Source organism: Eleutherodactylus coqui, chromosome 9, assembly GCF_035609145.1.
Source record: "Eleutherodactylus coqui strain aEleCoq1 chromosome 9, aEleCoq1.hap1, whole genome shotgun sequence".
NCBI lineage: Eukaryota > Metazoa > Chordata > Amphibia > Anura > Eleutherodactylidae > Eleutherodactylus > Eleutherodactylus coqui.
In genome coordinates, this window is record NC_089845.1 from 146,164,895 (window position 1) to 146,191,773 (window position 26,879).

At 44.7% G+C, this 26,879-nt stretch overlaps 1 protein-coding gene across 1 annotated transcript in view; it reads left to right on the forward strand.

The window, feature by feature from the left end:
- The window catches only part of LOC136578489 (polyamine-modulated factor 1-binding protein 1-like), a 372,216-nt gene that overhangs the window by 46,797 nt on the left and 298,540 nt on the right, over positions 1 to 26,879 (forward strand). Inside the window, exons 6-8 of the mRNA XM_066578603.1 lie at positions 634 to 801; positions 9,505 to 9,747; positions 12,184 to 12,414. Of these exons, the coding sequence (XP_066434700.1) occupies positions 634 to 801; positions 9,505 to 9,747; positions 12,184 to 12,414 (642 nt within the window). The remainder of the gene's footprint in view (positions 1 to 633; positions 802 to 9,504; positions 9,748 to 12,183; positions 12,415 to 26,879) is intronic.

Here is a 26,879-nt window from a genome sequence, read left to right on the forward strand (position 1 = left end):
TTTAATACCGCATCACAAGATGATGAATGTCATAACTGCTCCCAAGCAATCAGCACAGTGCTAATCCTAAATCCAGAACCTGAGGGTAAGGAGTCTTTAGTAGGGCATAAAAGGGGTCTTCCCATTAAAGACACTTACACCCTATCCAGAGAAGAGGATAAATGTCTGATCTCTGGGGGTCTGACCGCTGGGACCCCAGCAATCCTAAGATCTGCAAACCCCGAATGTGAATGGAGTAGTGGTGTTCATGTCTGACCTTCAACAAGCTTTCAAACTCATTGATGTGTTAATCTGAGCTTCATAGAGAAGTTTCTTGGTTTTTAATGTTGGCTAATTCTAGTAATTTTATTTGATTATATCGGCCAATGGCCAACTTTACTGGAAGTGCTTTGATGAGATCAGATGACACATCTGGAGCTTTATATGGAATAAAGGGTTTAAAAAGTAGTTCTGTACAGTTTAATATAACAAATTGTAATGCCTGAAAGCATAATAATGTATATTGTAGTTTTTCATGCAACATGCTTGAAGAAGCTGATGTTTTCTGCCCCACTCCCTTCCGGTATGGCTGCATCATTGGACACTTCCTCCAGAAAGAGACACATTCATTTCTATATTGGTTTAATTTTTTAGTTGGGTCTCCAGGAGGCAGAAGTTTCTAGACTCCAGCAGAAGATTAAATCTTTACAAAGTGAAACTCGGGAATTGTGGGAAAAATGCAGCGATCAGGAGGATCGACTGAATCAGACTGAAAAGGCGAAGCAACAGCTCCTTCATGAACAAGAAATCCACCTTGGCCAGGTACACGCAGAACTATTCTGTTCTCCTGTCTCACAATTAAGATGATTAGCATGTGGATTAGAGATGAGCGAGCATACTCGCTAAGGGCAATTACTTGATCGAGCATTGCCCTTAGCGAATTCCTCCCCTCTCGGAAGAAAAGATTCGGCTGCCGGCGGCGGGCATGGAGCGGCTGGGGAGAGTGGGGAGGAACAAAGGGGAGATCTCTCTCTTCCTCTCTCCCCCCCGCTCCCCCTGCTCACTGCCGCAACTCACCACTCCCCCGCGCCGGCAGCCGAACCTTTTCTTCCGAGCGGGGAGATACTCGCAATAAGGGCAATGCTCGATCGAGTAATTGTCCTTAGCGAGTATGCTCGCTCATCTCTAATGTGGAAGTTTTGCTTACTGTCATACTTGGGGTTACTCGGTCAGTCACAGATTTCTGAACATATGGGGGCAGATTTACTAATGCTATCTAATCTAAATAGTTCAAACCTAGACATGACTATCTTAAAAGGACCCTGTCACCCTCTTCCATGGCACCAAAAGGTAAGCTAGGGTGCTGTTAGGGAAGATAACAGGGTGATGATTGTTCTGTAATGACTCACTCTCCCAATCCAGCGCTGTCACTCGGTGAAGATCGCGTGCTCCTTTCAGTTTGCCGTGCATGTTCTCTCCCATACAAGTCTATCTGAAAATAGTTAGTTTTCTTGCAGCGCAGACTTCGGCGGGCGTTTTTTTTTTTGCTGCACATGTTTTTTGTGTTTGCGCTTCGCATCTATTAGAACCCATATCTATTAGTCACATGTCCAATTTTTATATGCGCTGTGGCAGAGGATCGCGATCTTCTCTGTATGTTTTCAATGGGGTCGGCGCTGCTGCCGCCAGCCCCGTTGACCACAAGGTGAAGCCCCTGGATGTGACAGCATCCAGGGGTTTCACATCTAAGGAATCCCCTGCTGCAGCTGTCACATGTTTTTTGTGTTTGCGCTTCGCATCTATTAGAACCCATATCTATTACTCACATGTCCGATTTTTATATGCGCTGTGGCAGAGGATCGCGATCTTCTCTGTATGTTTTCAGTGGGGTCGGCGCTGCTGCCGCCAGCCCCGTTGACCATAAGGTGAAGCCCCTGGATGTGACAGCATCCAGGGGTTTCACATCTAAGGAATCCCCTGCTGCAGCTGTCACAGCCACAGCAGGGGATAGCGGGCAGCACACTTTGTGTGAATTTTACAACACGACGCCCGCTTCGGTCACGCGAATTTTTGACACATGCGTTTTGTGTTTTGATTTACACAACTAAATGTGCAACAAAAAACACCATCTGACCGAGCCCTACAATTTGCATGTAAGCCACACCTGCTTGTCCACAAAACACCACTTTGTTGGACAAGTTGTAAAAATTGCCCAACAGTGGGTAAAAACACATGAAAAATGTGACGCAAACTATACAAGATGGTATTTTGGCACAATTTGATCCAGAAAACTGCATGTTTCCAATAGTAAATTTGCCCCATAAAGTGTTTAAATACCAAAATGTTAAGTTATTCTCTATCCACAGGATAATGAATAACTTTGTTTGGTGGGAGTTGAGCTGCTGGGAGGCTACGATTTCGAAAACAGGGGTCCTGACTAGAGATGAGCAAGTATACTCACTAAGGCACATTACTCGAGCGAGTAGTGCCTTAGCCGAGTATCTCCCCGCTCGTCTCTAAAGAGTCGGGGCTGGCGCGGGTGACAGGTGAGTTGCGTCGGGGAGCGGGAGGGGGGGGGGAGAGATCTCCCCTCCGTTCCTCCCCGCCGCTCCCCGTCCCCCAAATCTTTTGAGATGAGCGGGGAGATACTCGGCTAAGGCACTACTCGCTCGAGTAATGTGCCTTAGTGAGTATACTCGCTCATCTCTAGTACTGACCACTCATGCATGAATGAAGCTGCAGTTGCACGTGTGTAGCACTGCTCCATCTATTTCAGTGACAGCTATGGAGATTTCTGAGCGCTTGTCCTGTGGGCAGGGGATAGCTTTAAACTTCGGCACAACCTCTTTAATTTAGAGGCAGAAGGTTTGCCTCGGATATGCTACCAACCCTCTGCTGCTGCCATGATGGGACTTCTCGAACCCTGTGCCAATCTCTGTTCACTCAACTCCAATGATGACTGCTGCAGCCAATAATTGGCTTCAGCGGTCATCTCTCATGTTAACACACCACCACTGGACTTTGGGTGAACAAAGACCGGTGATGGACCCTGGAGGCATCGCCACAGCAGCAACAATTATTACACTACTTTATCATTTTTTTTAATTTATTTATTTTTTTAAACCGCTTAAAATGCCATAAGAAAAGAAAATGTGTCTGGACAACCCCTTTAATTCATCAGCAATGGTAGATCTTTAACCGTTGAGTTCTATAAAGCAGAAACTTCTCATTTACACAGTTTATGCCCTTTAACAGGGAAAAAAATATAATTGCTCCGTCAATTGTACAATTTTCCATTCTGCAGATTTCCCATTCATCAAGTTAAATAATAACATTGTGTGAGTGAAGTTGACAGGTTGGCAGACTGGTTTAAGGCATTCAACTCTTCCCAGATCTCTGGATGTTCTGGATTTTAAGAATAGACGTGGGATCAAATGCCATATATACATTCGAGCACGTTTTAGAGTGTGATGAGATAATCTCTACAACAAAGTTCCTCCATGTGCTCCTCTCACTAAAGTGTTTATACAAAGGCATTTAATGCTTTTTGTTGTAATCTGGAATGAAGGTTTCCAACCTCTATTGTTTTTATGGTGCCAGTAAGGCTTCATACTTCTCACGTGAATATGCTTGCAGCAATATTGTGAACTGCATTTAATAAGTGCTTATTGTGGATCTAAAGCTAAGACTAAGCGTTTTCGTTTGGGTGGAATTATATGGCCTTGAAATTAAAAAAATAAATATATATATATATCATCTCGGCCCTAATGATACCATCTCCTTAATCTAGAAGGACCAGTGGTTTTTGACCAGCTTCTGCCCAGCTGTTTCAAAACTGCACCTCCTAGTTTACCTCCACTGTGGTAACGTTCTGTGACTGCTATTGTTCTCACACAACAGAAGCCATTGAAAAGCTATTGAACAAATAAACTGTAGCTCAAAAAAGTTATCTTAATGCCATAACCCCTTAGTGACCACCCAACACCTCTTAAGGTGGTCACGTCGCTACTGCAAATGGAGGCAATGGTTGGTGTAAAAGGCAAAACCAAATGTCCTTCAGCTGAGCACCTAGAATAAGTTCCGACAGACAACGAAACAGTGGAAGCTGCACACGCTTGTCAGATGATCCTTTCTACTGGTGGTCTGTAGGGGGCGTCCTGAGCCCTGTCACCTTGTGTGCCCTCTCACATCCATTGGTCCCAACACCTCCTAATAGTTTGGTCACAACGGCCCAAGTTGTGGTCAGTTTGTCGATACAACCATCAGGTTTATCGCATTCCAGTAATGCGCCGCTCTCAAACTCTGTTAACTGCACAAAATGTATTTTGATTGCGTCGTAGAGGCGTCTAGTGGTCAACAAGCTCTACACAAGTGGAAAAAGAGCTCCTCTGCGCACAAGTAGTCGCTTAGTAGTCTTAAGAGTGGTGCCACTTCTAGGGTCTCGGGTGCCAAGAGAGTTCATCTAATCACGCCACAACTCTAATCATTGGCGTATCTGCAAAACTACAATTCCTTCTAGTTGCTTGACTTTTTATTTTACAAAGCGTGTATTTACAACAGGGGGAATGCGGTATAAAAAATAATACATGCAAGAATTGCAGATATTGTTAATCTCACCTCTAGAAAAAATGGAATAAAATGTGATCGAAATGTTATATGTTCCGAAAACTGGGGTCAATGAAGACTAGAACTCATCCTGCAAATAAGCCCTCATTCAGCTCAGTCGATAGAAAAATAAACATGCTATGGCTCTTGAAATGTGGCGACAATAAAGCAAATCTTTAAGAAAGTGTTCTTACTGTACAAAAGTAGCAAAACACAAACTTGCTCACCCAAAGAATATGCTATCCTATTTATTCTGCATGCTGCATGCCATAAGGATTCAAAAGACAATGATGGAATTACTTTTTCTCCCTAATCCTCCCCCCCCCCCAAAAAAAAATATTATACCAGTTCTACAATACATTATATATACCCCTAATGTTGGTGTAAAACTTAAAATGTTATGGTTGTAGCACTGAGGAAAAAAGAATTGGTTGGTCATTTAGGCCTAAAGTGGGCCTGTCATTGAGGGGTTTTTAGTGAAGTTAAACCTTGCTTCAACTGTATCATATCCTGACCAGTTATGCTCGGAGATGCAGATTCGCAACACCATAATTTGGAGACTGCGAAAATATTATCGCACCCGATCCACTTCGGCACAACTCGGGTATTTCTATCACCGGAAATCGCTAAAACAAAAATGTAAACCAAAAAGTTACAAAGTTGCCAAAACCAAAATCTAAGAGCAGAGCCAAAGAGATTAGTGTCTTGTAAAGCATACTTGCAACTCTTCCTATATGTCCAGTAGACCTCCCGGAGTAAAGAATCCTTTACATGGGCAGATGATCGTGAGTGATTGTTCTTTATAACGTCTACTCATACAGTAGTATCATCTGCCAGTGTGAAGGTGCTGCAGATCAACTGATGAACGAGCAAATGTGTGTTCATCAAGTAATCAAATTTTTGACATAGCGCCAAAAATCATTATTGGTAACATATCTCTCCATATGACTGTAGAGAAGAGGATCTACACATTTGGTCTAGCATCTCTATTATATTGGGGAAAAGGGTCCAGTCTGGGGTTTATATTTAGGAGGTCTGACGGTCTGTACTAGTTTTTGAATTTGGCTGGGTTTTAGTTAATATGCCCTTCTAATAGAGATGAGCGAGTATACTCGCTAAGGCACATTACTCGAGCGAGTAGTGCCTTAGCGAGTATCTCCCCGCTCGTCTCTAAAGATTCGGGGACCGGCGCGGGTGACAGGTGAGTTGCGGGGGGGAGAGAGGGAGAGAGAGAGATCTCCCCTTGGTTCCTCCTGGCTCTCCCCCGCCGCCCCCTGCCGGCCCCCGAATCTTTAGAGACGAGCGGGGAGATACTCGGCTAAGGCACTACTCGCTCGAGTAATGTGCCTTAGCAAGTATACTCGCTCATCTCTACTTTCTAATATAGGTCTTGATTGACACTCGTTACTTCGGGCCGAGAATTTGACCCACGTAAAAGGACCTGAAGTCTATAATGGGCATGCTCTATCAAGTTCCATATAGATTAGAGTAACAAATTCATATGGCCTGACTTATTTCACATGGATTGTAGACTTCACCGTTGTTGCAGTTCGCGAGTTCAGCTGCAGCCCGGCAATTGGTGGTAAATTGCGAGCGTCACCCATGGCCTCTAATGCTCATATAATAGCACCCTAAACGTTTGGGCTGAGTGATTAGTACCAGTAAATTCTACATGCATAATCTATATTCCGAACATCATTAGTCTACTATATTTCCTGAAATACTCAAGGAACTAAACTTGACCAGTGTTGGCTTTTGGCTTGTGATATCAAGACTGCATAACAAATTAATGTGATTTTACAAGTCAAATTGAAAGTGGTGAAAAAATGTGCTTGAACTGCTTAGAATAAGCAGGATGTGGTATTTAATCAGCTACTTTTAGAATAAAAATTAGTTGCGAAACAATAAGCCTTTATGCTCTTTTCTAAAAATCTGATGAACAGAAAAGTCCTTCTCTTTCTTGTCCTTCCGCCTTCGCCTTTATAGTCTGATCTCTTGTGTGCGTCCATGTGGTAATATATGCAACATAACTTCTCCCCATGATCTTCATCCTTCCTTTCGATTTAATGGCATGCACATCCAGTCTTTCCCTACTGCATACTAAATACTATTTGTCTAGCTTGATGCTAATATCTGTCTACACTGGTTTTCATTGTTTGCCTTATTGGTACCACTGATGGACCTATTTTTATCCTTTCCGATTGTGTTAGGTTACACGTTCTTTTGTCATACCCCATATGCGAACACCTAAGATATCATAGGTAATGGACTATAGAGGTCATTGATAACTGACCATTACTCCGGCCTATTATTGTGTAGAACGCTTTCTTGCCACCCCAATAGTCCTGATGCTATGCGGCATGGACTCTACAAGACTTCTGAAAATGTCCTGTGGTAAATGGCACCAAGATGGTAGCAGCAGATCCTTGAAGACATGTCCGTTATGAAGTGGGGCCTCCATGGATCAGAATTGTTTTTCCAGTATATTGACATAGTTTTTAGATTGAGATTTGGGGTATTTAAACTCCAAGCCATTACTTCGAACTCTGTCATTTTCCTCAAACTATGTATGCAGTATGGTAAGGCACATTATCCTGCTCCATCCTGCCACTGCTATTGGGGAATACTGTTGCTATGAGGGATGTACTTGGTCTGTACAATGTTTAGGTAGGTGCCGTGTCAAAGTAACACCCATATGAATGCCAGGTTCCCCAGCAGAACATTGCCCAGAGCCTCACACTGCCTTTGATGGCTTGCCTTCTTCCAAAATATATCCGGGAGCCATCTCTTTCCCAGGTGAGTGACGCACACACAGCTGCAATCTGCATAATGTAAAATAAAATATGATTTATCAGAGAAGACCACTTTCTTCCATTGGACCATGATGCAGTTCTGATGCTCATGTGCCCATTGTTGGTAGACAGGGATGAGTATGGGCACTCTGACTGCCCTGCAGGCGGGCACTCTCATACATAGCAAGTTGTAATGCACTGTGCTCTTTGACAACTATCATAGCCTGCAGTAATTTGTGCTACAGTAGTTCTTCTGTGGAATGGGAACAGACTTGCTAGCCTTCACTTCCATATGTGCATCAGTGAGCTTTTAGTGTCCATGACCATGGTGCGAGGTCACAGATTGTCCTTCCTTGGTTGCCTTTTGGTAGCTAATAATCACTTCATACTGGGAGCACTCCACAAGAGCTAATGCTTTAAAAGGTGCTCAGTCATCTATCCATTACAGTTTGGCCCTTGTCAATGCCAGCTCATTGTAACTAGCTAGTCAATGTTCTTTAGTTCACCTGTCAGTGGTTTTAGGTCGATCCAGCAGCTGGATCATAACTGGTGCCGGCCGGTGACCCCCGCGTACCTGTTCGGATTCTCTTCTCTCTGCTGCAGATGTGTCGGCCCAGGGCAGCGCCTCAATTGCAGAGTGCAGAGAATGCCACGCTGGCGATGACGTTGATCCGTGGTGATTTCGAAATTGACATTTCGGAATCGCCGAGGGCCGGATGGCTTCTATTGACTGCAATGAAAGTCATCTTTGCGAATCCCGCATCAAAATAGAATATGTTGCGATGTTTCCTTCGCAAGTGGAAATCGCATGTGATTTCCGCTCGTGTGCATGGAATTTTACATTGCATGCTATAGACGGACATTGCTGCGGAATCCGCGGCCAGACGCCCGCTGTGAATTCCGCAGCAAAAATCCGCCAGTGTGCATTGGGCCTTAATGGTATGGTTTATTATATACTGGAACCTAGTTGAAAAAAAGGGAACGGATTGCGGCAATTATTATTTATTTATGTGATCGCTCTTGTTGGTGATTACATTATGTCTTCGTAATAAGCGAGGAGAATGGGTGGTTCGGATTCTGCATGCAGGAGGCCCGCAGCACATCCCGGTTGTGAGCCCGACCAGTGACTCTGTGTACCTGAGTTTTCCGGTATTGCGGATGGCCGTGGTGGCTCGCCATCAGTCATGCGCAGTACAGTATTTTATTTTATGATTGTATTTCCTGCGCCATCGCTAAGCGATGTTAATTGCGTATGGGCTGCGGGTCGGACTTCAATGGAGGCTGTCCGTGCCGAGTCTGCAGCAAAATAGAGCATGCTGTGATTTTTTTTTTTTTTTCCGCCGCTCACAGATTTTTCCTCTGCTTATGCAATTCGTACCTGCTAGTGTGAGCGAACAGCAAATTTAAATGGCTTTGAATTGCTGCCTTTTGCTACGGTCCCTCCCTGCAGGGGACTATTCCGCATTTGGAATCCACCCATGTGAGCCTGGCCTAAGGGTGGTTTCACATTCCCGTTGGGATCTCAAGCCGGAGGATGCATCACAGATCCGGCTGAAAATGCCTGAAGAAAAAGCACTACATGTAGTACCTTGTCTTCCATCCAAAAGCTGGCCGGCTGGGCGGAAAGCGGGCAGACCCCATTTATAGTCAGTGGGGTCTCCACAGCCCTGTTCTGTTCCATCCAGAGACTGAAGCGTTCGGCCTCGGGGATTCCCCTTTCCTTCTTTCCGAACGGATCATGTAAGTGGAATCCCCAGCGCAGATGTGAAACCACTCTAAGCCATTTACTAGTGTACTTTTGACTAAGAACAGCATGCCAGCAGTTGTTGGTTTTAGTCCCATTGTCATTGCAGTTGTTGTTGATGCAGTGATTGTTTACATTTGGATCATTTTATTATTATTGTAATTCTTATTATTACTACTATATTCATGACCATCTTTTTTGGACAGGGACAAATAAAATGATCCAAAATGGCAACATCTCCATATTGAGCTCTTCAAAATGAGTCAGAAAATGTTAATGTCACTAACAGGTATACAAATGTATGGAACTGTACTCCTAAGATAAGTGAAGAAATGTCGGTACGAAGAAACCCTAATTTTTTGCATACACTGTCTTCTCTTTCAGATCCAGAACTATGTGGTGATTGTAGAGAAACTTCAGAGTGATCTAGATCAAGCCAAACGTACTCACACTGCGGACTTAGAAAGGTGGAACCAAAAAGCTTCCCTCATGCAAAAGGATCTGGTCTCTGAATCTACGGAACATCAGGCGGATCTTCTGAAAATACAAGAGTGCAAAGATAAAATATTGTCTCTTGAGGAAAGTGTAGAGCGTGGCGAACTTGTGTACCAGGATGCCAAAAAGAAGGTAATTAGCCATGCATGCTACACCAGGTCAGACCGGGGGATATTTTAAAATAAATTCAACATAGTGCAGGGACAAACTATGTCTTCATAGAATGTGTCCGGACAGTGGATGTGGATCCGCTGTGCCTCTGAGTTGATTTGGCTTCGAGCTAGATCGGAGGGCTGTACCTGGGGTCCCCGTTTTCCACCCTTTGAGACCTTTTCAGCCTGTAGGCTGAAATAGGCTCAGTGTCTGGTAGGGACAGAGGATACACTTGCCTTCTAGGTGGAGCTGTTCAAGAAAGCAGATCAATGGATCAGTCATTCTTACAGTGTGGAGGCAACGTCTCAGCCCCTCTCTTGCTGAATACGTCCATGAAAGAGGTATAGGGAGTTGGCATGCTGAGAACTTCTGGAGTAACAGGATCTTCTGGGCTGGAGAAACAGGAGTCAGGAATGTCTATGACAACATGTACCCCAACCAACAATTTGTCCTGTGCCTCAATTGCCAGAGTATGTTGAAGAAGCCATTGGAGACAGAGTAGTAATGAATTGAGAGAACTGGATTAAGAGAAATCTTTCCAGCGTGCAGGGCACCCAACTGCAAGGTCAGAGGAGCTGTGATGCATTGGATCACGTCTCCAAGAGGTTCACCACTGACAGAGTAGAACAGTAGGGATACTGTATTGGGCACACGTTCTTGGTGCATGAAATGTGCTACAGATCTAGAGTGCATGTAGGCCCAATCCAAGAATTGGACATTACTGCTTGACATGTTCACAGGAAGAAGAAACTTTGAGAAGGACCTTTATTGTCTAGGGCAACCTCTCCAACTGAGCCTAGGCATTACTGTTTTCGTTTAGCAGAGCATACACAAGCATAGTTCCCAGTACAGGCTTAAGTTCCAAGAGCAATACCACAGTTGCTCCTCCACCTCCATAAGCTCTTCAGGCAATACAGAGGCTGGAGGTTGAAGGGGTCTCTGGGACATTCGTGCAAGGTGGGGTAGTCTTCTTTCTCTGATAGACTCCCTCTGGCATTCCTAAAACCAGATATTAACTTGGTGGCGAGAGAGATAAGGTCATCCTAGGAGATGGGTAGATCATGACCTGCTAGTTCATCTTTGATCTTGGCTGAAAGTTTCTCACATATGGAAGCCCTTAGGGCCTCATTATTCCACTACAGTTTAGAGCCCAATGTGCAAAACTGAATGGCGTACTGATCAACCAACAAAGAAAACTGGCATAAACGCAGAAGTGAGGATGCTGCAGAGGAGACTTGCCCAGGTTTGTTGAAGACCTTATGAAACATTGCCAAGAAGGTCTGCAGCTTTGCACTAACTTGGTCACTTAATTCCCAGAGTGGGATCACCCAAGTCAGAGCCTCTTCTGACAATAGAGACACTATAAAAGCCACCTGGACCCTGTCAGCGGGAAACTAGTTAGCTTGTAATTCAAAATAAATCAGATAGTCATTAATCCATGGCATATGTTCAGATTATCCTTGTAGCATGATGGTAGTAAAAGACGTAGCCTCTAGCGATGGCTAGAGCATCGGCTTGGACAGAAGCTGCTGGATCCATGGTTTCCATATGGGTAATTCTGGTCCTGTTGTGCACATTGCTGGGCGACTTCTTTGGCTGTTTGTACACGCTTGGTCAGCTGGGCACCAGCGGGATCCATGGCCTGAGCAAAAACGGTCAGGGCAGCGAATGTGGATCTACTGTGTCTATAAAACAATTTTGCTTAGGGCTAGATCTGAGGACTGCACCCGGTAGTCTCTGGTTTTTACCCTTTAAGCCCACCAATCAGGATCTGATTTTCACTGGGGAACCCTAGACCACTACCCCAGAAATAGATTTAGTTAAGACTGAGCTGATTCAGTTTGATTACGTTTACAGTAATGCTGTACCGGACGCTGTAGACAGAAACGTGGTCATGGAACAGAGCTGTGGTCGAGACTGTTAGCGTTCCCGCGTAAACCGCGAAACAGACTGAGGGTCAGGACTGGCAGCAGACAAAGAAAACATTGGTAAAAAAAAGCTAAGTTTGGAGTGGAGAAGTCAATAAAAGCTGGGTGTGACAGCCAAAGATCAAAACCAGGAGAAGAGAGGGGGCAATAGTTGCTCAGACACTCTTGGGTGGAAGAGGGAGCCTAAAATAGGTTGGAACCCATTAGGATTGGCTGAGGCTCTTCAAGAGATCTGCTGAGCACGCACGCACCCTTTGGGCCGTGAAGTTAGGGCAAATGACAGCGGCTGCCACTGGGGTCAGGGGCAGGAAGATGGGCACTGCGACTGCTGGCAAGAGGAGGTGAGGAAAGTTATAGGGCTTTTCTACAGCTCAGACAACTAGATTTGCGAATATCTGTGTTGTGTTTAGTCTACATTAACTAATGGAAATGTACACACAAAATGTACCCACATGGCTGAAGTTGTTGTCTGTTCTTCTGCTTCTAGATTGAGATTCAAGAAGAAACTATAAAACGACAAAATGTTGACATGGAACAGCTAAAGCAACAAGTCCAGACACTTGAGAACAACCTATTAGAAATCCACAACCAGGCCAAAGTATCTGAGTCTGCTGTAGAACAGTATAAGAAAAAGTATAGATCCACCGTGGACACCATGAAGTCTTTGGAGAAACATGTTGGTGCTCTACAGCAGCAAGTAACAGAATCGGCTAGTGAGGTATGGAAATCCATTACTAATCAAGACATGTATATACACACTAAATGGACAAAAGTATTTGGATACTGCAGAAAATCAGAAAATATGCAAATACTGAGTTTGCCGAACGGTATGCTGGGAAGGGCATGGGTAAAATAAAAAGTTGCTCATTTTGTAAAAACTATCCATTCATCCGATCGAGCACTTGTGGGATGAACTGGAGCGACGGGTACGACATGCTAGAAACCGTGTAACACACTGTGCAGCAGTTTGCTTAACTCTTATTGACTTCTATGGGAGTTGCAGAAACGGCGTAGCTCAGCTGAGTTTGCTTATTTCCACATTCCCTATCACCCTTAGGCCTCCCTCACACAGGGCCTTTTTCAACGCTGCGTTACTGCAGATTCCACTCCGTTTCAGCAGCGCTGGCATACTTTATGCCAGCGTTTTGGCTGCGTTTTCAGCTCGGCTGAAAACGCAGCCAAGAATGCTGAAAAGGAAAAAAAAAGCTATACTCACCTAGCTGCTGCAGTCCGGGTCGCGGCCGCTGGTCTCTGCCGCTGATTCGGGCTTCCTCGGCACTCCCAAGTCTATTGCCGGAGGCCAGGTTTGAGAACCCCGCCTCCGGCAATAAGATTGGTTGTCGGTGCTTGCTTGATGCCCAATCACAGCCCTTCATTGACTGTCTCAGCCAATCAGAGCTTGCCGGCGCTGATTGGCTGAGACAGTCAATGAAGAGCTGTGATTGGGCATCGAGCGTGCTGACAACCAATCACAGCACTCTATTGCCGGAGGCGGGGTTCTCAAACCTGGCCTTCGGCAATAGACTTGTGAATGCAGGGGAAGCCCGGATCAGCGGCAGAGACCAGCGGCTGCGACCCAGACTGCAGCGGCTAGGTGAGTATTTTCTTTTTTTTTCTCTAGCTAGCTGGGACTGATTTTCGGGGTAGGGCTTCTATTACAAGCCCTCACCCTGAAAATCGGTGAGCGGTTAACACTGCCAATAACGCGGCACCAAGTGTTGCCGCGTTTTCAGCAGTGCTAAAACCGCTGCCCATTCATTTTAATGGGCGACGCAGGGCTGAAAACGCCCAAAAATAGAACATGCATTGCTGTCAAAGCGCAGCGTTGGAAGACGCTGCGTTTTCAGCCTTGTGTGAGCAGCCCCATTGAAATGAATGGGAGTGTTGTACAGCGTTTAGCGCTGGGCTGAAAAGGCAGCGGTAAACGCTGTATGAAACGCCCTGTGTGAGGGAGGCCTTAGCCCTCACATTCAAGGTGGCAGGGGACGATGGGGACCATTACAGAAGATAGGTGCCGGTTACATGTGACACAAGCTGACCTTTTAATGAAAAAAGCCTGCATTGCATATGCACCATATAGCAGAAGCTCGGCGGCGAGGAGAAGCAGCCGGCGGCCGACTCTAACAACATTTTAGAAGTGATTTCCTCTTATAAATATTCCTTAATATGTCCTGGAAGGTGGTTTCAAAGGTGGAGATTCACTTTAAAAGATATCTTATTCAACTGTGTAAAGTAGAACTCATCTTTCTCGTCCCGCTGGTTTCGCCCTGTTTTAGTTAAATAGAAAATGTTCAAAGTTCTGTTCAAATCGTATCGCTCTTGGATTTAATTTCAGAAGCGGCAAGAAAAAAAAAAAAAAAAAAGAGAAGCAAAATAAGTATTTGTGTCACGAACATATTTATATTGAACATGGATTTTTATACAAAAAAGAATCCGAACTTTTTATTTAAGAAAGTGCTTTAGGACAACTGTAAATGGATGATGAAAGGCAGTGATGTTTGAAGAAAACAAAATCTGGAATTAATTCTTTTTATCCGTAACAGATTAAAATAGTGTTTTTAACTTCTACTCTGATAGCGCTCTCAGTAATACTGATCTTGTTCAGCCACATTTAGAACTAAAAACCTATCTCTCAGGATGCCTGCTAGAAAAATAATTACTGGCCAAGATCAAAGATGACTTTTTAGAGAACGGAAGAAAAAAAAAAAAAAAAAAGACCAAGAAAATGTGCCTTGTCGTTTTTTTACTGTGTAAGAAAATAATGTACTAATGACAAGGTAAAGGAGTGCACTTGTGCAACCTTCTTCTATTCCCTCGTACTTACCTGCCTTCATCATTGTCTATGATTTTCCTAAAGACCAGCCAATTCTAGTTACTACGGTTGATTTCGTGCCCCTAATATAATAATAATATTATTTTGCCGGCTTGTTTCATGTTATTTTAAGTAGTAAAGACCCGGTGTGTAAAGACGGGAAAACTTGAATAATATTAGCAAATAATGAGCAGGAGAGGTATATATATGTAGTACATGGTTTCTGAAGGTTTCGTCGGTACATTAATAATGTAGTAAGGTGGAACAAAGCTTAAAAAAAAAAAATATATATATATATATATATATATAGCAAGTTTTTGTTTCGCTTCTGGTGGAGATGTAGCTTTTAGAGTTGAGCGAACGTGCTCGTCCGAGCTTGATGCTCGTTTGAGTATTTGCATACTTGATGGTGCTCGTTACTCGAGCGAGTACCACGCCGTGTTCGACCCCCTCCCCGTTTTGACGACACCCTGCATTACCCCTTTCTGCTGTGATGTGCCAGCGTGCGCACGTCCACAGCAGTATCTGGCTGGCTGAGAGAGACAGACAGACTCGAGACCCGGCAGATCCATTGCAAAAATCGTTGGGTCTCCCATTAACTTCAATGGGGTTCGTTACTCGAATATTACGAAAAGCTCGACTCGAATAACGAGCATTTTGGTGCTCGCTCATCTCTAGTAGCTTTGTGTTTTTTAAAAAGAAAACCAATGGGGAACAAAAAAAAACACAAAAAGGATACTTTTTTAATTAAAAAAATTCCATATTATTGCAACGATTGTCTCCATTGAAACGTTTGGAATGCTTCAGAAGACACGTTTGTATTGCTTCTAATTGCTGTGTTCTTAATGAACAACCGCAGGGGAAAACGAGGCAACGCTGTGTGAGAGGAGTAAAAGGAATACTTCCCGCTTCTTTATTGTACTTATAGAATATACATCAAACACAATGATCACAGATGATACCAGACTGGTTTTGCCTTCATCAGGGGTCCATCATGGCTCCATACATACATTGAAAATCATTGACTCTGCCAATAGCAATAGTGGGACTCGGCGGTCTGTATTTGGTTTTGTCTGTTGTTTAGAAGATGGAAAGGGAGGTAAGTGAGCCCCGTGGGTATCCTGTCCCTGTGGCTTCGGGACTGAATTCTGTCTTGGGACAGTAGCGGAGACAGGTTGTTCTCCCTCCAATCTGCCGGTTTTAAGCCCTGTTTTTGGCTGTCGAAGTTGGCTGCAACAATTTTTTATCTACCCAAGTCCGGGCTCACATGAGCGTGCTGGTATATCATATTCCACGCATGTGTTTGGTACAGTGTATTCCGCACACAAATCTCCCATAGGAGGCTATGTTGCCGCTCACATGACTTGCACAAAATATCCGCACATGCTCTATCTTGGTGCATTTTATAAACGCATACACACCAAGACCGTACATGGCGATTGATTGCATGCAGCCAGTAAACAATGCCATTGCATACTGGCTGTGTGCCACGCGTATCTCTAGTGAGAGGCCTATGACGTGAGTTGGGAAGGGTATCATCACTCCTTAAGGAGAGCACCGAAAAAGTGAGGAGACTTACAAGCCCATTCATGGGAAATATATGGAGTGATTTAAGGAGTAATAATATACCTCCCGACTCATGTCACAGGCCTCTCACTAGCCAAGCCAAAATCCTACTGGACACTGATGAGGGGCAAATGCCGCGAAACAGCTGTCTGTGTGTGGATTCTGGCTTGGTTTTCAATTCCCATTCATTCTTGTCCATCCCTTTTATACAGGTCTTTTCATTGATTTGCAGGAATGCAATCCAATAGATGGCGCTGCAGAGGTATTGTTTCCTCTTCCTTATTTGCATATATTTCCCAGAGGAGCATGCATGGCCTTATAAGTCTCCTCACTCACCTTATAGATGCTCTCCTTAAAGGGGTTGTCTCGCTAAAGCAAGTGGGGTTATACACTTCTGTATGGCCATATTAATGCACTTTGTAATATACATTGTGCATTAAATATGAGCCATACAGAAGTTATTCACTTACCTTCCCTGCGCTGGCGTCCTCGTCTCCATGGCTCCGTCTAATTTCAGCGTCTAATCTCCTGATTAGACGCGCTTGCGCAGAAGGGTCTTCTGGCTTCTGTTCGGTCCGGCACGAGCGGCGTTCTGGCTCCGCCCCCTTCTACGCGTCATCGCGTAGCTCTGCCCCGTCACGTGTGCCGATTCCAGCCTCCTAAAAACCGAGCCGATATATGTTCGTGTGAATGCAGCCTTAAAGGGGTTGTCCCGCGCCGAAACGGCTTTTTTTTTTTTTTCAATAGGCCCCCCCGGGGTTCGGCGCGAGACAAACACAAGGGATGGGTTAAAAAAAAAAAAGTTTAGTACTTACCCGAATCCCCGCTCTGCGGCGACTTCTTACTTACCTTACCAAGATGGCCGCCGGGATCTTTACCCACGATGCACCGCGGGTCTTCTCCCATGGTGCACTGTGGGCTCTGTGCGGTCCATTGCCGATTCCAGCCTCCTGATTGGCTGGAATCGGCACACGTGACGGGGCGGAGCTACGCAATGACGCGTAGAAGGGGGCGGAGCCAGAACGCCGCTCGTGCCGAGACCCAAGAGAAGGGAGAAGACCCTTCTGCGCAAGCGCGTCTAATCGGGAGGTTAGACGCTGAAATTAGACGGCACCATGGAGACGGGGACGCCAGCAACGGAACAGGTAAGTGAATAACTTCTGTATGGCTCATATTTAATGCACGATGTATATTACAAAGTGCATTAATATGGCCATACAGAAGTGTATAGACCCACTTGCTTTCTCGGGACAACCCCTTTAATGCCAGGCTTAAACAAAATCCTGATTATCCAGCACTAACTAAACATGGTTCTTCCCTGACTATACATACGGCTTGCTGCAGCCGCACGAAAACCACACACAAGGGAACAATGTCCAGTTTCCTCCCTGGGTCCAGGATAGAGCGTCCCTTGAGATCAGCCGCTTCCAGCATATCTAGCTGCACACGGCCTCCCCTATGTCTGCATAGCTGCAGACCTTATGGACTGGGTTAATTACCCAGCCTCTATACTTGGGGAGCTTGCCTCCCCCTAATAAGACCCGGAGTGGAGGGGGTGGAATGGACAGCCCCACTACCAAGCCTGCCATCCATTCCAAAAAAAAACAGACCCAAATATGCTTTACATAAACATCCCCAGCAACTAACTTTGCTGGAGGCCACGTCCCCCCTGGCTTTTCCCGTGTCTCACGTAGTGAGACACAAACTCCCTTCACGCCCGCTGGGCGAAACATCCGACCCGAGGTGGGACATACCGACCATCCATTATTATCACCTTCAGCGTCTCACACAGGTTTGTTACAGAACTTTCTGCAGCAGAAACTCCATTTGAGAAAACCAAAGACCTTTCTAGAAGCAATCTGCCGCTACCGAACATACTTTTAGAGCTGATAATGTGAAAGGGAAAATCTATAAAGGCTCATTTTGCATTTCTTTGACTTGCCGGAGTTGTTTGTTTCTGTTACGGTAAATGACTTTCCTCCTTTATTATGTGGAGTAACATAACCACTTTGCTACCAAAAGGCCCAATAGGCTGCACATATGCCAGATCCCCCAGCAGCGAGATATTTTTTTTTTTTATTCCCCTGCACATGGCACAGTTGTTTGTTTCTGCAATAATGCTGGCTGCCGTCCAAGCCGTTCGCTCCACACATGGAATGCCGAGCGTGGCCACGTGCCAACTTCTAGTGCGCCTTCTGTGTAATGAGCACTGAATTAAGCATCAGCGCCTGAGGAAGTGTGTTGTGGGGTAGCTCTGCCTGGAACATCGATAGGAACAAAAAAGTTAATTACTGTTCACTGCCATTGTGCAATACGTCATTACTTTTATATGCCTGCTAATTATAGCTAAAACAATTGAGGAGATCTTAGCTAATTAGAACACTCGAGGGAGCGGAGACACATGCCAAGAATCACTTGGGCACTGTTAGAACCAGTCAAGAGAGTTGGCTTTGTTTCATATTGTCATGTAATTGAGACATCTGAAGAGAATAACAGGTTTTTGGATAGTAAATGAGCGCCGCATAATTTTTGCTGAGTTCTTTTGTAGCGCCCGAATTTAATCAGATTACATTTATAACCGTAATTAATTTTATCAGCTGCTAACTAATGTTTCCAGGGCATCGTTGACAGACTACATTAGGAAGTAAAACAATGTGTTAAAGCACGCTTTTGGACAGGCCGAGCAGTAAAAGCTACGAGGTTTCTTTTTTTTTTTCCCCACCTTTTTAAGTATATTCCTGGAGAGTTGAACTAAACCTGTCCAGGATGCAGAATATAGTACCTTTATTGCATGTTCACTGGGTATGCTGTATGACCACTATTCAGATCAAAGCAATTGTGTATGCATTAACAAATGCAAAATGCACTTCCCTAGGGGCGTAACTAAAGGCTCAGGGGCCCAGGTGCAAAAGTTCAGCCCCGGTCCTCCACCCCCACCTGTACCCATACCTATAACGTGCTGCACAGAGGCGTAATTTGAAGCTCCTTGGCCCCAATGCAAAATCTGTAACAGCCCTCCAACTGTAACGCATTACTCATATTGTACTAGGCTTCCTGTATGGAGACCTGAGGTCTTATGGGCCCCCTAAGGCTCCTGGGCCCGGGTGCAACCACATCCTCTGCATCCCCTATAGATATGCCCTTGCCTAGGCCTCTCTCACCCGAGCATATGCTCGCTGCGGATTATGTGCAGTTTTTGCGTGCGTTAGGCCTCCTTCACACGGGCGACACTACATTGCTGCAAGAAAATCGCAGCAATATCGCATCGCTGCACCGTGCGATTTTGCTGCGATTTTCTCGCAGCAATACCGCGATTTTGTAGCGCCACAAAGTCGCATGTGATGCTACAAAATCGTGCGGCTTTGTAGCATCACATGCGAGGATTTTCGGGGGGGGGGGGGGGGGGGCTGTAATATAAGCCCTACCCCGAAAATTAGCTGTAACTAAAGGAGAAAAAAAAAAGTATACATCACCTATTCTGCGCTGTCCGGGGCGCTGCTGCAGCTTCTTCCCAGGTCCCGGCACTGATCTTCATTTTCTGGCCGGGGATTGAAAAATCCCCGGCTGCTGGAAGCACTGGCTCTGATTGGCTGACGCTTAGCATACCTTTAAAATATCAGCATTGAGTCAGACGGATTTCTCTCTCATAGGCAGGCTGAGCCTGGCCCACAGGGAAACGGGTGAATCCTTTGGTACACCCTGAGCCAAAAGTGGGCCCAGCGCCCCAACCAGTGCACAGTGCGGTACTCTTACTACCCTACATACAGAAAGGCACCATCTATGCCAAGCTATGCATCCATACAATCCATTAGGTAGTGGATGTACTTATTTATATAGACACAGACTGAATGAGATGACATCCAGGCTCGTACCCTCCGACCCGAAAATCCCACTCTTTTCAGAGTCTTATGCGCACGCTCTCCCATGTACCGTATTTTTTGCTTTACAGGACGCACCAGGTGATAAGACGCACCCCCGGTTTAGAGGGGGAAAATAGGGAAAAAATATTTTGAACTCGCCCAGGGACTGAGCAGCAGGGGTCTGAAATACCGGAGCTCTATGTCGCAGGGGCGCTTGTTTGGCAGCAGGAAGGGGGGAAGCAGCAGCAGTTCCCGTCAGCACTCACCCCTAATCGGTGTCACATATGGGCGCTAGTGGGGAGGTGAGAAACCTGGTAAGTGAGCGCACATTTGTTCACGCGATTGCGAGTTTGTTTGCATGACCGCTATTTCGTTAGCGCGATCATGCGTTTAAACTCGCGATCGCGCAAACAAATGGTGGTGTGATTTAATTTTGGCACGTTCGCTTTATAAGACACAGCGCCCCACCCCTGTGGACTTCAGCATTGGGTACCACGGGTACCAAGAAGCAGAGTGAGTATAAAAAATAGCGCACCTAACTTCCTGTCACCTCACAGCACCGTAAGTTGGTTTATGGTTCTTTAGACAGGTGACAGGTCCCACAAAAACCACACTGACATTCGGTTTTACCACAAAGTAGCAGAAATTGATTTTCAAATTGATTATTTATGGCCACGAAGTTTTGTGGGTAAAACCGCCGTTCACCTACAAATCTGTGCAGCTATTGAAAACCAATTTGGAAAGCGTGTCGTTTTTTGGCAAAACGGCATATCGATACACTTTTTGGCCACGTGTGAGCTCACACTTCACAGGATATGACACTTATTGAATGAGTAGGTATATGGGTAACGGCATGGACTCCAAAGTGGAGACTGGACCCTATGCGGGCCCTCCAGAATGCAGTCACCCCAGTCCAATACTGCCCTATAAGTAATGTGTTGGGGAGTGTGACAGATCTCTTGATTTCTGTCCATGCTTTCTAACTAATTAGGATGTGCTGTGTACAAAGCGATTGTCATCACTGAAGAATAAGCTGCCATTGTGTTATTTAAGCCGTCTTGTTCTACTTTTATTTCCTACCAGTTTCCCTTCCTTCCACGAGATATTTGCTTGTCTCACATAATAGCATCCATTATTATAAAATACATACAATATTGAGCGATTAAAGTACAAACAAACAATAAACTTTCATATTTAAGTGCATGCAAAATAATTACTTTCTAATCCCTCAGTCCCTCTCTCAATGCATTATAGTCATGATTGTCGATACATATCTTACGCTATTCAGCCACGTCCCCATTGTAGCACTGATTAAAAGTTGTAATTAGAAGCACAGCTAGCGCTCTTCATTTCTTTATAGCGCTCATAACTGAAATCATTTTCTTTAAATACCCGTTATTTAATAAATGTACACCGCTGGGGGGGCACTCCGCTTTAGTAATAGGTGGCGGTTGTACAACCTCATTTATAACTTCACCTACAGCATTGTAGGCTATCCCCGTGGGAACTCTTCCACTTTGCAGTTCAGTTTCTTGAGGAACTTGATTGTAATGAGGACATTTCATGTAAAATAATATAGATTTGCAGGGAGTAGCAGAGGAAGGCAAAAACTGTGTGCAAGCCCCATGTTTTCCAACAGACGGTTTGCAGAATTCGGTTTCCCTGCTGTTGTGAATTATTTTTTAATATATTGGAAAAAATCCTGCTTGTACAGGAGGCGATTTTAAAAAATGGACATGGATTAGATTATTGGTCCCCCAATCAGGGACTTAAAGGGGTTGTCCTGCGGCCAAAACGAAAAACTTTTCACACCCCAGTCCCCCATGTTAAGCAAGCATCACAAACTACCCCTGTAAATCGGTTTTTTAGAGCGTTTCTACTCCCCATGAAGCTGTTTCATGAAGTTATAAAAATCTTCTTCCAAGATGGCCGCCGCCATTTCCCAAGGTGCACCGCTGGTCTTCTCCCATGGTGCACTGCGGGTCTTCTCCCATGGTGCACCGTGGATGTTCTTCTCCAGTCTAAGCTCCACTGCCGATTACAGCCACCTCATTGGCTGATCGGCACCACGTGACGGGGGTGGAGCTACGCGATGATGCGGAGAAGGGGGAGGAGCCAGGACGCAGCTCGTGAGCCCGGACCCTTCAGAAGAGGATTCTTCTCTGTGCAAGCGCGACTGTTGCGGCGACCAGAGCAGAAGTTTGGTCGTCGCCATGGAGACGGGGACGCCAGCACCGGAGGGGGTAAGTGTATAACTTCTGTATGGCCAATATTTAATGCACGATGTATATTACAAAGTGCATTGTTATGGCCATACAGAAGTGCATAACTGCACTTGCTTCTGCGGGACAAGCCCTTTAAGAGCTACATGTGGCTCGGTACTCCTAGCTGTGTGGCTCACTATGGAAGTCCCAAGTTATGGCCATAATGCACATATTGGCAATTGATATTGTTGCAGACATACCTTTAAAGAGTAACCGCACAAGTAGTTTTTACCTTCATGCTGGGACCCCCACTGATTACTAAATTGAAGGGGCTGCAGCACTCACTCGAGCCCGGTGCCCCTTCAGCTGTCTTCATTGCCTGTTGGCTCCTCTCGGTAGCTGAAGATGGATGCATAGCTTTCTATAGAAATCTATGCGTCCATCTTCAGTTGCAGAGTGCAGCTGACAAGCAGCAAGGACAGCCGAAGAGGCACAGGGCTCGGGTAAGTGCTGCAGCACCTTCAATTTAGTGATCAGTAGGGGTCCCAGCATGAAGGTAAAAACTTTGTGTTGTCGATCGTGGTTGATCGAAGTATTGCACTAATACCTAGAAAAGCTGGTGTTAAAATATTGTAGATGTATTGGTCCTTTACGTATTGGTCCTTTACGTATTGGTCCTTTATGTATTGGTCCTTTACGTATTGGTCCTTTATGTATTGGTCCTTTATGTATTGGTCCTTTATGTATTGGCCCTTTACGTATTGGTCCTTTACGTATTGGTCCTTTATGTATTGGTTTACTTATAGAGACTAACATATTTTGTAAGACTGAAAAAAGACCTACTGTTTAGACATTTTGTTTGTCCACCCAGTTCAACTTACTATCCTGCAATGTTGATCCAGAGGAAGGCAAACCCTCCCATCAGGCAGAAGCCAATTTTTCTCATTTGAAGGAAAACAATTCTTTCCAAATCTGGCAATCAGAAATAAATCCCTGGTTGAACAACTGTTCCCCACTTTTAGTGAGTTTGCCATCACCACGTCCTCAGCCATAGGGTTCCATAGTCTCACTGCTCTTACAGTAAAGACCCCCCTTCTGTGTCGGTGTAGAAACCTTCTTTCCTCTAGACGTACATGTTGCCCCCTTGTAAGGTGTATATGACATCCTTGTGCTGTCTATGTATTCTTGGGACAGCACACAGACCCGTAATAGTCCCTGAACAGCTTGTTCAGTGACTTATTGCTCAGAGGTCCAGCATTAAGTGGTCAGTTCAAGTTAGCTTCGTACTTTGTTTTCCAAAAGTTTCTGTACTTTAGTGTTAGGAGTCTCCACTGTGCCTCAGACTGGTTCTCAGCGTCTCTTCCACAGTGGGGTTGCCTTTTTCAGGGCGGTTGCTCCTCTTGAGAGGCCGGTCTGGTTCGGGCAGTTCTGGTAAGCTAGATCACCATTTTCACAATTCCTTATTGCATATCGCCAAAGTCTTCTTGATACAGAAATTATCACTGCCCACTGGTTTGACCCCATTTTCAGACCCGTAACTTTTTACTTCCAGTAATTTAATTGTCATACCAGACATGACACCTTGCGTATAAATAGATCATGGGTGAGCCCTCTACATGGACCCCAATACCGTATCTTCACACATGGTTATTAGGTGACGCCATATCTGTCTTTTTTTTATAAACAAAATAACCCTAATTTTCATAATCCTTGTGGATAATGTAGGCCACCCATTCCATTTTTTTAACCTTAGTTACCAGCTTCAAGCCCATGCAAGCTATTCTATCCCTTTCGTGTGCACTGGTGCCTTGGCAGCAGCTGCCTGACACTGACTGCTACAGTTAATATTACTGCCAATAACACACTATAGAATAAAATGAACCCACATGTTTTTTTTGTAAAAAGCCAATACAGAACATTTTGCATGCAGGCTGTGATGTAGAAGAACCGAGACTATTGGTCAGACGTGCAACTTGCTACCCCGTTGTTTGACTGTTCCTATGCCATTGTGTGAACCGGTGATTATTGTAGGATGTCCTTTATGTGGATTCTAATGTTGCCTGAATGGAACTGAGGCCGGAGCAACATTGCCTGAAGTTTTCTGGGTAGTTTAAAGCCTTAATGTACATTTATAAACCACATGTATATAAACCGAGTATCTTTTGAAATATATTCTTACTGTAAAACTGTATGCCTATGAAATTCAAGCTCTCGCTACTATGCAGCCGGCTGGAAGCGTGTCTCGCTTTTCATACTGCTATGCCAAATTGAGTTTAAATTAAAAGTGGGAACATCAGCAATGTTTGCAGCAGACACATCTCCAGTTATCTCTCGCATTAAAATAAATACTGTTCAAAGAGCCACAAATATTTTGAGTTCTTTCCATCTCTGTTTAATTTGAGTTAATCCCCCTTTAGCCAGATCCCTGTGAATAGTTCCTCTGTGTCAGTTTTCCTATGCACTTAAAACCATAGCCGCCGTCGACTCTCTCAGTTTTCCCTTTTCCATGAAATATAATTGCCTAAGCATTTTAGCACAGCTCAAGTTTCCCAGTCTCTTGGTCATCGAAGTTTATTCTCCTACGCATGTAATTAGACATACAGCTTCAATTAACAGTAATGGCAGACGTGAAGGCGAGCGATGCACAAAATAACACTAAGTATTAACTTTAACTTACCAAACAAAGTCATTTGCACATTTTTTCCTAAACGATGGTAAGTGTTGTACGAAGCGCAGAGGCACGGTAATGTAGAACGCGTTACAATGTATCCGTTTTTTTTTTTTCTTACTTGCTACTTTATACTCCTGAAGAAAATGATTTAGTAACTTAGAACTTGCTGTAACATCTCTTGCGCTGTCCCAGCTGACAAAAGCCACATGTCGGGCTGCTTTAACCACTAACCAGCATGGGAAGCGAATACATCACCGTATAATACACGGCCGTGCTGAGTCTGCCAGATCAGGAGGCGCTACTTACTGCAACGATCCGCTTCTCCTTCATCTGGGTCCTGCAGTGCTTCTGCCTCGCCGGAGCAGTCACCAACCTGCAAAAAAAAAATCATTGCAATACACAGTGGATGGAACATATTCATTTCGATGGTTTCGTTCAATTGCGCGTATTTTTCCTGCTTATTTCGGCCGCGCAAAAAAAACACAGCATGCCCTATTTTTATGAGTCCCAATAGAAGTCGTGCACAAAAGCCTGCGCAACACGATAGGAGATGCATGAAACGCTAAGTATTTACGCAGGGAGAAAGAACATATCTTGAACTCGTTAGACTAATTAGTGTATTTTGTTGACTCGCGTACGCAAAAGGTACAGTAAAATACGCCGACGAGTACGCACAAAAAAAAAAATCAACATTCGTTCCCCAAACGCGTGACGCTCATACGTGCGAATACACTAAGGTGATGCCAGACTAAGAATATAAAATAAACATGCAGGCACGTTAGTACCTAAATGGTCACTGCGCTTTGACACCACTTACGATAGCCTATGTAATAACTAGCAAAAGTGCAAATCACTTTATTTACCAAAAACAACATATTTGTGCTGAAAAATCCATGAAAGGGCTTGTTCACATCGGCAGTTCAGAGGTTCTAGTCGTAACCTCCCTTGCTGAATTCTACAAAAAAAAATATGATGAAATAGCATGTAGCACTATTTTGTCCTGTCAAACCGTGTAAAATGCTGGAATGGAAGCCGAACAGACAATGGGGTCTGATCGGCGCTGTTTGGTTCCATCATATGATGGTTCCGTTCAATTCCTAGGGGTCGTTTTGCTGGTAGTGGAACTGGTAAACGAAAGCCAAAAGCGGTATTGTGAATGAGCCCTAAGGTGCTGCCCACTAGGGGTCTCCCTTCCTTCTCATTTCCTGTCTAATCCTGTTGTCAAGTGAAAGTAGATAAGCTGGAGAACAGGAAGTGAATAAGGGTGATGACTCCTGCTGCCCATAGATGTCTATGGGAAGTAGAGGAGGGAGAGATACAGCTTATATAGTGGAATACTGGTGAAAAAGAGTCCCGTGTGACAGCAGAAATGCAGTCCTAAGCTCTCACTCACGACTTGAAGGTTGTGAGTTCAATCCCCGCTTGGTTCAGGTAGCTGGCTCAGGGTAGACTCAGCCTTCCATTCTTCCAAGGTCGGCAAAATGGGCACAAATCTTACTTAGGAGTAAAAAGATGAAGGCAATGGCAATCCGACTCTACCACTCTACGATTCTATCATTCTATGACGGAGTAGATTTCATGTTCACACACATAGCAGCTTATTCTGAAAAGTCACTGAAATTTACACTTTAAGCAAGCACAAAAAATGCGTCATGATTGTAATTTTGGCAAGCCTTGATCAGAAAGCATCATGGCTTCCACCATGACAAGGCAGTATTGGTATTTGGCTGAGTACTACCTCTGTGTTGGTCTTTCACTTCTCCCATCTGTCCAAGAGTAGGGCCGTGTTCACATCTGCATGTCAAGTATGTGTCCCATTCAGTTAAGTGGGGAACCATGCTGTAGTCCTGGTGAGAAGGAGTGTCATGTTACTTCTTGACATGGATTCCAATGCGGAATTCATGTTCAGATATCTGCATATGAATTGGTCCCATTAAATGGGGCTAATCGACTTCAGATCTGCAGCCACTGCAATTCCGCATCATAAATCTGCACTTAAAGGGGTAGTCCAGAGATTTGGGTGAAATTTTCAAAATTTGTGCAACGCTTCAACTTATTGCCATTATTCCA